This window comes from Erpetoichthys calabaricus, chromosome 1, assembly GCF_900747795.2.
Source record: "Erpetoichthys calabaricus chromosome 1, fErpCal1.3, whole genome shotgun sequence".
Taxonomy (NCBI): Eukaryota; Metazoa; Chordata; class Cladistia; order Polypteriformes; family Polypteridae; genus Erpetoichthys; species Erpetoichthys calabaricus.
Genome location: NC_041394.2, coordinates 305,494,142 through 305,505,769, shown reverse-complemented (window position 1 = coordinate 305,505,769; position 11,628 = coordinate 305,494,142). Strand labels below are relative to the sequence as shown.

The 11,628-nt window shown below is 39.8% G+C and overlaps 1 protein-coding gene across 1 annotated transcript; it reads right to left on the bottom strand.

The window, feature by feature from the left end:
* Nucleotides 1-9,760: 9,760 nt before the first annotated feature.
* LOC114661757 (uncharacterized protein K02A2.6-like) lies at nucleotides 9,761-10,897 on the bottom strand. Its single transcript, XM_051919499.1, has one exon. It carries the CDS (start codon nucleotides 10,847-10,849, stop codon nucleotides 9,950-9,952), a length of 900 nt encoding a protein of 299 aa, XP_051775459.1. The 5' UTR covers nucleotides 10,850-10,897; the 3' UTR covers nucleotides 9,761-9,949.
* Between the last annotated feature and the right edge of the window lie 731 nt (nucleotides 10,898-11,628).

The following is an 11,628-nucleotide window of genomic DNA, read 5'->3' as shown; positions in this document are numbered from 1 at the left end:
TGAAACAGGCAGAAGTGGAGTTGGAAATCAAAAGAATGCTGGAGATGGGAGTAATTGAGCCGCGTCGCAGTCCATGGTCCAGTCCTATTATTCTGGTTCCAAAGCCTGACGGGTCCTGGAGGTTTTGCAATGACTTCCGGTGACTCAACTAGTTCTCCAAATTTGATGCCTATCTGATGCCTCGAGTGTATATTTACAATATTTAACTACTCTTGACATGACGAAGGGGTACTGGCAAATTGCCTTAACGGCCTCCGCCAGAGAAAAAAACGCCTTTAGCACTCCTACCGCTGACGGTATATGGTACTCCCATTTGGCTTGCATGGGGCGCCAGTCGACCTTCCAGTGTCTGGTGGATACCTTGTTATGGCCCCACCAGGCCTGCAGTGCCACCTACATGGGTGATGTTATCCTCTAGTCCAACACCTGGGAAGAACATATACTGTGGGTTAAAGTGGTACTCTCGACACTAGTGCATGCCGGACTTCGCATCAACCCAAAAAATGTTATTTTGGATTGAGGGAAGTGCTCCCTTGTGATATGTTGATGCCATCTTGCCTTAGTTTACTTTTCGTAACTCACACACACGCAAGGATTAGATGCCGAGTCAATGAGTCTAACATTCCTTCAAGCAGAGAGGGAATGCCTTTAACATAATAGTGACTTTTGTCGCCATTAACAGCTGATTGTCGCCCTCATGTGCCCTCAATCCCTCCTGTTGACAAAAGTCGACATCCGCCCTAAAAGAGTTAATTTCCTGTAGCCATCTTTAGTTCTGTATAAATACCCCTATGTTTGCACTCTCTCGCGTTCACAACCTCTCAGTGCAGATTGCCCGACCTGGCAGGTCTGGGTTAAGGTTGGGGGTCTTGTCATGCACGCGCGCTTTTGAAACAGTCAACAAACCCGCGGGTGAGTAAAAGATCGTGAGATGAAGGGCTACCGAAGGGTACTAACCTCTCTTTCTCTCTTCCTGCAGAAACAGAGATGAGAATTAAACGTCTTTACCGTGTAGCCAAAATGGCCGACTTGTTCTTCTGTCCATCCTGGATGACATCAAGTCGAAGCTAAGTTGTCACTTCCCCTTCTTAATTTCCTGTAGCATCTTTATTTCTGTATAAATACCCCTATGTTTGCACTGTTATTTTGTCGAATGTTTTGGTTGTTCCCTATTTTGAGACAACTTTATTTTGACCTGTCCACTGGACATTATATGGGGTGGTTTCCCCAAAACTTTGTGCGACTGGCTGTCACATTTATTTATTCTACAATAGATACAGTATATATATTTATTGTCATTACTTTTGAGGGTTATATATTTAAACACAGCTAATTAGCCTTTTTATCAAGATTACATTTTAATCCCATGTTATCATGCATGTTTCTTCTGTCACATTTTGGATATGACAAAAAGATGGTTAAATCCTCCAAACAGACCATAAAGGCAGGGCAGGATCTTCACTGACAAGTCTTGAAGAGGCTCACCCATACTGATCACTGACCAGTCCAGATGAGGCTCACACCTTACTACTACTAGTAGGCTTTGGCTTTACTAGGTCAAAAATTGAGAAATAGGATTAAAGTTAAAAAAACTTAAATGTTCCAAAGTGCCTCAGAAGAGAAAGAAACCATGGACAACTCTGGCCTGTGAAATTAATGGTAACACAAATCCTTAACAAATGAAAAATATTTATTTCACAAAAACAAATAACAAAAGTGTGCAAAAGAACAGAACAAAAGGCCATTTTAAGGTGAACAAGACCCAACGCACAAAGCCAGAAAAAATAATTCAATGACAGAAGCAAACTGATCAAAGAAGCCAACAAGAGCAAATAAATGGCAATAAAGCTGGGGGAGGTCAGTAGTAGGGAATCCATTCCCAGATGGGTTTATCCATTCCTGGGAATTCAGGAATCCCGCATTTCATTCCCGGGAATCCCGGGTATCTCACATGTGAACGGTTTTAGAACGACCGACACTTATTTTTAATAAAACTACTGCAGTATGTTGACACAAATAAAAGACTAACCTTATCTACAAGCAGTTCATGCTGTCATAGAAGTACATGTATCTTTAGTTGTGGTAATAAGAGCATAGAAAGCACAACGTCCTCACAGGTGGCGCAGTGATAGTGCTGCTGCTTTGCAGTAAGGAGATTGTGGGTTCGCTTCCTGGTTCCTCCCTGTATGGATAGCGCTTTGAGTACTGAGAAAAGCGCTATATAAATGTAATGAATCATTATTCACATGTCCAGCGTGTGGTCGTCCATGCGAGAGTGCACCTTCGTGCACAGTATGCCAGCCACTGAGAAAGCACGCTCTGCCTCCACTGAAGTAGGCGGCACAATCATCAGATACTGATACACTTGTTCTAAACAACACCCGCGCTTGCCGTTGCGCTGAAACACCGCCATTTCTGCTTTTACTGATACATCCAGTTTCTTGCCATCATTCTGTGATGGCAAATTTCTTGGCACAGATAATGCAGATGCAACAGACTGATGCATTGCAATTTCAAGTTGCTGTTTAAAGCTGTTGTCTGATGAAATGCAAGCTGCAGCAATGGCGCCACCTTAATTATTTTCAACTACTGTATAACTCTGTTATTTCTTGATCAATTTTTACACTTTTACACACTATATATGCGAGCTTGGCCATTCCCGTTTTCCCGGGAATTACAGCAGTTTCATTCCCGGGAATGCGGGAATGAAAAATGTCCGGGAATCCCGGGCTCCAGGTAATCAGGAGCCCAGGAATGGATTCCCTAGTCAGTAGTGAGGTTGGTGTAGTTCTTCTTCTTGAGAAATCAAGAACAAGAACATCTGCACATTTAAAGAGACAGTAACTATTACAAAGTATTAATAACTTAAATATGTGAGCAATAATAATTTCAAAATGACCAAACCAACAATTAAATACAAACTAGGGACAAAATGATGGCTGAAACACAACATCTGCATCATGATTGCTCTATATGGCTCTCTTTTCAGACTTAAATTTGCTGGCCACAACTGAGGGGTATTGGCTTAATAATAATGCAAACCTTGACAAATATGGCACTTTGTTATACGTAGCTTCCACAATATTCTACTAATTTAAGATGGTTAATCTGGTTTCTTTAGACTATACCTCACCCATGTTCTGAGCATTTCATATTGGATGTGCTAAAACAGAATTATCAGGTCTGTATGTATTTGTTGAATTCAGAATATTCTACCTGTCTTTTGCAAGGCATAGAAGAGATCATACCCATATTCCAATGCCTTGTTCTCAGTAGTACAGTATATGATTGATAAACAAGACATGAAGACAATCTCAGCATACATTGCAAATTCTGGTAAAAGCAACAAGGCACCATTAAAAAAGCGTTTTAGTTTCAAACAGGTTGCTGTAAATGATGTACGGAGTGCTAGTAAGGGAGAACTGGGGACATTACAGACTGCCTATGATGGAAGATTAACAACTAAGACTTGGCGAAAAATGTAAAACTCCTCCCAGTAGAAGCATGTGTATCACAACTACAACTTGCAAAAGATATTTGATTTGTTAATGATCAAGTTTAAAAAAATATATATGTGCCAGTATCTTTTGAGCGAGAAGAACTGCAATGCATAAGGATAATGTAGTTGTCTGGTATTTGGCAACATCTTGAGTGAATCCTGGCACAGCTGGACCCATTCCTGAGAGAAAGAAAAAGGTAAAAATAAAGTATTGCACAATATTGCCCATTAGACAGTATGAGAGGCAGATGGTCAAACACATTAAAACAGCAAGACACAAGCAAACCTGTCTTCAGCAAAAATCAGGTAAAATTCAAAACAGTAAATGATTTAAAATAAAAGACACTAGTTAAAAGAACACTACATTTGTATTAAAAACTGAGCCATTTAAAAAAATATATAAATACACACATAAGCTATTTAATTACTGCATACCTACTATTTTGGATAGACTATAAATATATCATTAAAAGAGCCATATGCAAAAATATCCAAAATACTATAAAATTGCATTCAGCTTATAATATTAAGTATAAGGGGATAATTTTGTCTTTTAATAAATTGTCTTGTAACCATTGCCTCTCTGACTTCATCCCAACCAGTCATTTCAACTCCGTTCATACGCCATTGCATGGGGCATTGGGGGCAACGAAAGGCCTAATGATCTCTTAAAATAGAAACATAATGAAGCACAGGGCCAACACATGACCCCTCCAAAGGCTTCTGTTTGAAAGATTATTCCCAGTATAGAGTCAGCTTCGTAAAAATCCTCCCTGACATAATAAGGAACACATTTTAACCATGGTGCCCTTTAAAGAAACCATAGACTAATCCATTTCATTAACCTTTAAGATTAATGATTTTGAGTAGAACTCTTCTGAAATTCATAGTTAAAAAGTAAATTCAAATAATCACAGTAACAGCTTAAGGATATTGCAAGAAACAAGGCCCAACAGAATAAATGATCTGAGAAAAACTCCAAAAGCAACAATTATTGCTGGTTCAAATGTGAAAAATAAAATCCAGCTGAATGTGCCACTTTAGCTGATGCGTATTTATGTAAAACGATTCAAACAACTTGACAGTGTGAATATAAACATGAGGAAATTATACCAGCACTAAACCATAGACACAAGGTCAATTTTTCTTTCAGGCATTAGACTTTAGAAAATTACACTTTTTTATATCTAATCATGAAGCTACAGTATAAGTAAAGTCATAAATGCAATAGTTTTACTTGGAATCAACTAGTTCAGCTTAACATTAAAATATAAAGCTCTGTATAATGAATATGTATTTCGCAATATTTTGGTTTATATACAGTACATATCTAATTATAGGTTTCTAGGAACTTGGGAGTCCACCCCAGCACCATTGCTTGTAAGGAAACAAAACTGGATAGTTTTTAATGGTTTCAGACCTATTTTAACACAGTATATCCTGTATTTAAATTTATTACCTAGGTGGGAAAAAATATATACATTGCGTTAAAGTTCTCATAAGCCTTAAATATAACCGAAAACATTGAAAAGTAACTTCGGTTATAGAGTGGAGTACAAAACACTTTATGGAAAAATTCCAAAAGAACTTCGCGTCCTTCCATAATGGTGTTAGATACAGTTTACATGTTCTGGTCAGTGATTGTCCTTTTCTAGCATCAACCTAGCTTTTTATATAGAATACCTTTTACTTTCAAAATAGATGGCAGTTTTACTTTTTAATATTTAAATACTTAGCTTAGTGGCTAGTGATGCACATATTGACTTTTGTTTATTAATATCTGAGAATCTCCAGATATCTCTCTAAATTTTCCATGTATACAGACTCACGTGTATATATTTTAGCCTTCAGATATTGCCAGTTTTAATGGCAAAATCTCCAAGTAAATGTATCTAATGTAGTCAAAACAGGTTTGATTTAGCAGGCCAAAGCACACATGCATATCTTCTTTAAATGTTACGCATTCAAAGCATGCTTCAATTAATGTGTCTGACCATCTGCCTATCCCATGTCTAGTGGACAATATTGTGCAATGGTCACAGGGAACCAATCATGGCAGGAGCTAGGCATGGATGGAATACTGGTACACAATTAGCCAGTACAGAGTCATCAATCAAAATAACATCATGTATTTAAAATGGAGAAAGAAACCAATGTAAAGAATGTGTAAACCTCCATACACAATGTACACCACTCTGGAGACCAAGTGAGATCCAGTGACTATTTATTTCCTTTCACCACCAAATCCAATTCTATCCATCCATTCATCCATCCATTTTCCAACCCGCTGAATCCGAACACAGGGTCACGGGGGTCTGCTGGAGCCAATCCCAGCCAACACAGGGCACAAGGCAGGAACCAATCCCGGGCAGGGTGCCAACCCACCACAGCCAATTCTAATATAATATAATATAATATAATATAATATAATATAATATAATATAATATAATATAATATAATATAATATAATATAATATAATATAATATATCCATCCATCCATTATCCAACCCGCTATATCCCAACTACAGGGTCAGGGGGTCTGCTGGAGCCAATCCCAGCCAACACAGGGCACAAGGCAGGTAACAAACCCCAGGCGGGGCGCCAGCCCACCACAGGGCACACACACACACACACCAAGCTCACACTAGGGACAATGTAGAATCGCGAGTGCACCTAACCTGTATGTCTTTGGACTGTGGGAGGAAACTGAAGTACCCGGAGGAAACCCACGCAGACACGGGGAGAACATACAAACTCGAAGTGAACCCGGGTCTCCTAACTGTGAGGCAGCAGCTCTACCCACTTTGCCATAATATAATATAATACAATATAATATAATATAATATAATATAATATAATATAATATAATATAATATAATATAATATAATATAATATAATATAATATAATATAATATAATGAAGGAGCAAGATAAAGTTGTCTCTGGAACAAACTACAGAGTGATTTTGTTGAAGCAAAAAACCTTGATATCTTTTAAGAAGTATTTGGATGAGATATTGGGACAGCTTCATTTTTCACTAAATAAACAAGCTTGATGGACTGAATTACCTCCTCTCATCTGTCAAGTTTGTTATATTCTTTTGTCTCTAAAAGCAATAATACAACCTTGACTCATGCAAAAGGTAAGCTAAGTGTTAATGCTTAAAAAAGATCTATTAATAATTAATACATAATGCAAAGCTGCATTATTCCTGTTAACCTAGAAAAAACTCATAAACTTTACTTGATATATAAATGTAATGCATATTAATTGTGTTTTCCAGCACAGAATGTCTTGTGAAGATAAAACACCAGTTATTTTTATTTAGTACCTTTGAATATGCAAAAAGCAGTGTCACAAAATGACTCCAGACAAATATAAATTTTTGGTCGGCCACCTGCATATTATATCCAGCATGCAAAAAGGTTGAAATAAAGCAAGCTGTTCACAAGACTGAGTCCAAAACAGAACTGAATATGTGGAGGTAAGGTGGTGGTTTTAAAGGCTGGTGGAGGAAATGATATTGAACCGGAAACAACATCTTCGGAACCGAAAGTGACGTCATCAGAGGCACCAGAACTGGAAGTGATATCATCAGAGGCGCCAGTACTTGGCAGGATTTCCTGGAAATGGTCTGCAAGGAACTGAGAGAGGCAGTCAGTATACTCCGCCACCCCCTGGTCTGATATAGTATTACAATTACTCAAGCCCTGTAGCTACCTCCTATCCGAACGTGTATGACAGAAGATACTTATTTGAAAAAGCAAATGTTTTAATAGCAGACGACTAGAAGATGGAAAAGAAAAAATTCAGTCAAAAATGGGCTGTGATTAAAAAATAAAAACTAGAAGCCAAACCTCAGAAAATCCAAAGCCCAAAACAATTAGCTAATTCATTGGCTAATCTAGCCTTGTCAAAAACTAAGAAATGCAAACCCAAACTTTTACTCAAATTTGTAGTCAAAAACATGTGAAGTGGTCAAAGTCAGATAAGACCTGCTACTACATATATTAATAGTTTTATTTGTTTATCCAAAATCTTGAATGCTAGGATTAGTGCTATGTGACTTAAATAGCATCACAGTGAAAACAGGGTGTCGTTAGCAACAGCAACACAGCCATGTAACTAGCAGCCAAATTCAAGCGTGGCACAGGTGCAAAAAATGTTTAAGAAAATTACATAATAAAAATAATGTTAATAAATTATAATTTTAAGAAAAACAAAAGAAATGCACAAAATTAGAACAGGAATATATTTGGAAGTGAAAAACAATAATCACAACAACAATGCTATTGATCTTCTTCTTCTTCCTCTTTCGGCTTGTCCCGTTAGGGGCTGCCACAATGCATCATCTTCTTCCATATCGTCCTGTCTTCTGCATCTTGCTCTGTCACACCCACCACCTGCATGTCCTCTCTCACCACATCCATAAACTATCTCTTAGGCCTTCCCCTTTCCATATTGCCTGGCAGCTCTATCGTTAACGTCCTTTTTCCCAATATACCCAGCATCTCTCCTCTACACATGTCCAAACCAATGCAATCTAGCCTCTCTGACTTTGTCTCTCAACTGTCCAACCTGAGCCGACCCTCTAATGTACTCATTTCTAATCCTTCCCATCCTCGTTACACCCAATGCAAATCTTAGCATCTTTAACTTTGCCACCTCCAGCTCTGTCTCCTGCTTTCTGGTCAGTGCCACCATCTCCATTCCATATAACATAGCTGGTCTCACTACCGTCCTGTAGACCTTCCCTTTCACTTTTGCTGATGACCATCTGTCACAAATCACTCCTGACACTCTTCTCCACCCATTCCACCCTGCCTGCACTCTCTTTTTCACCTCTCTTCCATAATCCCCATTACTCTCTACTATTGATCCCAAGTATTTAAACTCATCCACCTTCTCCAACTCTACTCCCTGCATTCTCACCATTCCACTAACCTCCCTCTTATTTACATACATGTATTCTGTCTTGTTCCTACTGACCTTCATTCCTCTCCTCTCTACAGCATATCTCCACCTCTCCAGGGTCTCCTCAACCTGCTCCCTACTCTCGCTACAGATCACAATGTCATCAACAAACATCATAGTCCAAGTGGACTCTTGTCTAATCTCGTCTGTCAACCTGTCCATCACCACTGCAAATAAGAAAGGACTCAGAGCTGATCCCTGATGTAATCCCACCTCCACGTTGAATGCATCCGTCACTCCTACTGCAGACCACTGTCACACTTCCTTCATACATATCCTGTACAAGTCTTACGTACTTCTCAGCCACACCCGCCTTCCTCATACAATACCACAACTCCACTCGAGACACCCTGTCATATGCTTTCTCCAGGTCCACAAAGACGCAATGCAACTCCTTCTGGCCTTCTCTATACTTCTCCATCAACACCCTCAGAGCAAACATTGCATCTATAGTGCTATTTCTTGGCATGAAACCATACTTCTGCTCATTAATCATCATCTTCCTTCTTAATCTAGTTTCCACTAATCTTTTCCATAACTTCATGCTGTGGCTCATCAATTTTATTCCCCTGTAGTTACTGCAGTCCTGCACATTGCCCTTATTCTTAAATATCAGCACCAGTACACTTCTTCTCCACTCCTCAGACATCCTCTCACTTTCCAAGATTCCATTAAACAATCTGGTTAACAACTCCACTGCCATCTCTTCTAAACATCTGCATGCGTACACAGGTATGTCATCTGGACCAACAGCCTTTCCATTCTTCATTCTCTTCATAGCTGTCCTTACTTCCTCTTTGCTAATCCTTTGCACTTCCTGATTCACATCATCTAACCTTCTCTCTTATTCTCTTCTTTCATCAGCCTCTCAATGTCTCAAAGTACTCTTTCCATCTTCTCAGCACACCTTCCTCACCTGTGAGTATGAATGAGGGCAGCTGGGAGGTTACCACTCCAAGTGTCCACTTTTCTCCCCTTCAGTAATCCTGGACCAGCACTGGGTCACCTACGTTAAATTGTCTGGATTTCCAGTTACTGTGCAACAGCTGAACATCTTGAGACTGACTCACTGTAGAAGCCACATTTGGTTTAAGCACATCTAGACGTGAACGTAATTTGCGACCCATAAAAGCATAGCTGGAGATTCCTTTGTTGTAGCATGTGGATTATTGCGATATGAGAGTAAAAACGTGTCTAGTCTTTGCTGTACTGAAGCAAACCCTTTTGATGCCTTCAAAGCTTGTTTGAAAGTTTGCACAAAGCATTCTGCAAGCCCAGTGGTAGCTGGATGATAGGGAGCAAATCATATATGCTTAATATGGTTATTTTTCATAAAATGTGCAAATTCTTCAGAAATGAACTGTGGGCCATTGTCACTAACAAGGACTTCAGGTATACCATAGCGACTAAAAAGGGTCCTCATGACATGAACAGTCTTACTAGTTGTGACACTATCCATTAGTTGAACCTCAGGCTACTTTGAGTGGGCATTGACTACTACTAAGTACATATGGCCTTCATAAGGCCCAGCAATATCAACATGAATTCTCTGCCAAGGCCCACTTGGCCATATCCATGGGTGGAGGGGCACAGGGCTTGGAAGATTTTGAACACACTGACATGACTGGCAGTTGTGTACTTGTTGCTCAATCTGGCTGTCGATCCCTGTCCACCAAACATAACTGCGTGCCAAGGACTTCATCCTCACTATACCTGGCTGGCTGACATGTAGCTCTGACAAAACACGAGGGCGCAATTTAGGGGGCACAATTACTCTGCTCCCCCACATCAGGCATCCTTGTTGTACAGTAAGCTCCATTTGTCTGTTGATGAAAGGCAGTAAGTCATCATTATCCCCCAATTGTTTAGGAAAATGTCCCAGCAACACCACATCCATTAGTTTAGACAATGTAGGGTCCAACATGGTCTCTCTACGAATTTCCGCACTACTCACCGGTAGTAATTCCATTTGTTTTATGTAAAAAAGGTCAACTGTGTTCTGGCTCTCCTTATGTTTGAGTAGTAAGGGCAAACGAGAAAGCCCATCAGCATTGACATTTAGAGCAACCTTCTTATATTCTATGGTGTATTTGTGGGCTGCTAATATTAATGCCCACCTCTGCATTCTGGCAGCTGCCATAGACGGTACCCCTTTCTCTGGGCTAAAGATTCTTGTCAGTGGACAATGGTCTGTGAAGAGAGTAAATTTCCGTCCATATAGGTATTGATGAAACTTCCTGACCCCAAACACTATCCCAAGGGCTTCTCGCTCAATTTGTACATAGTTCTGTTCAGCCTTACTCAGTGTTCTGGATGCAAAAGCCATTGGGAAAGACATGGGAAATGACAGCTCCCACACCATATGGAGAAGCATCACAAGCCAGGAGGATGCTTAGTTGTGGATCGTAGTGTGTTAGGACATTTTGAGACACCAACTGTTCCTTAGCTTTCTGGAATGCAGATTTACACACAGATGACCAATGCCAGCGTTTGTCACCAGCGTTTGCCTTTGCAAAGCAGCTCATTTAATGGGGTCAAAATGTTTGCAAGATTGGGTATGAATCACACATAGTAATTGATGAGACTGAGGAAAGATCTCAGTTTAGTTACATTATCGGGGGCTGGAGCCTCTAAAATAGCCCTAACCTTTTCAGGTGACTTATGTAGTCCTGCTGCATCAAGTTTATGACCTAGGTACTCCAAGGTCTCCTTGAAAAAATCACATTTTTCTTTTTGGACACACAGTCCAAATTCTTTTAATCGGCCCAATACTCTATCCAAATTCTGCAGGTGCTCTGCATCATTACAGCCTGTCACCAATATATTGTCCAAGTAACAATGCACATTGGAAAGGCCTTGTAACACCTGATCCATCGCTCGTTGGAATATGGAAGGTGCTGAAGCAATCCCAAATTAGAGACGATTATAGCAGAACAGCCCCTTTTGGGTATTGATGGTGAGCAGTTTACGTGATTGTTCATCAAACTTTATCTGTAGGTACACCTGTGCAAAGACCAATTTGCTGAAACGCTGTCCCCCAGCTAATGAGGCAAACAAGTCTTCAATGTGTGGAAATTGATAGTGTTCCACACAAATGGTCGGGTTTAAGGTCACTTTAAAATCACCACAAAGCCTCACAGAACCATCTCTCTT

Coding starts and splice junctions, on each gene's coding strand:
- LOC114661757 (XM_051919499.1), bottom strand. CDS start 10,849: ATGCTTCTCCATATGGTGTGGGAGCTGTCATTTCCCATGTCTTTCCCA.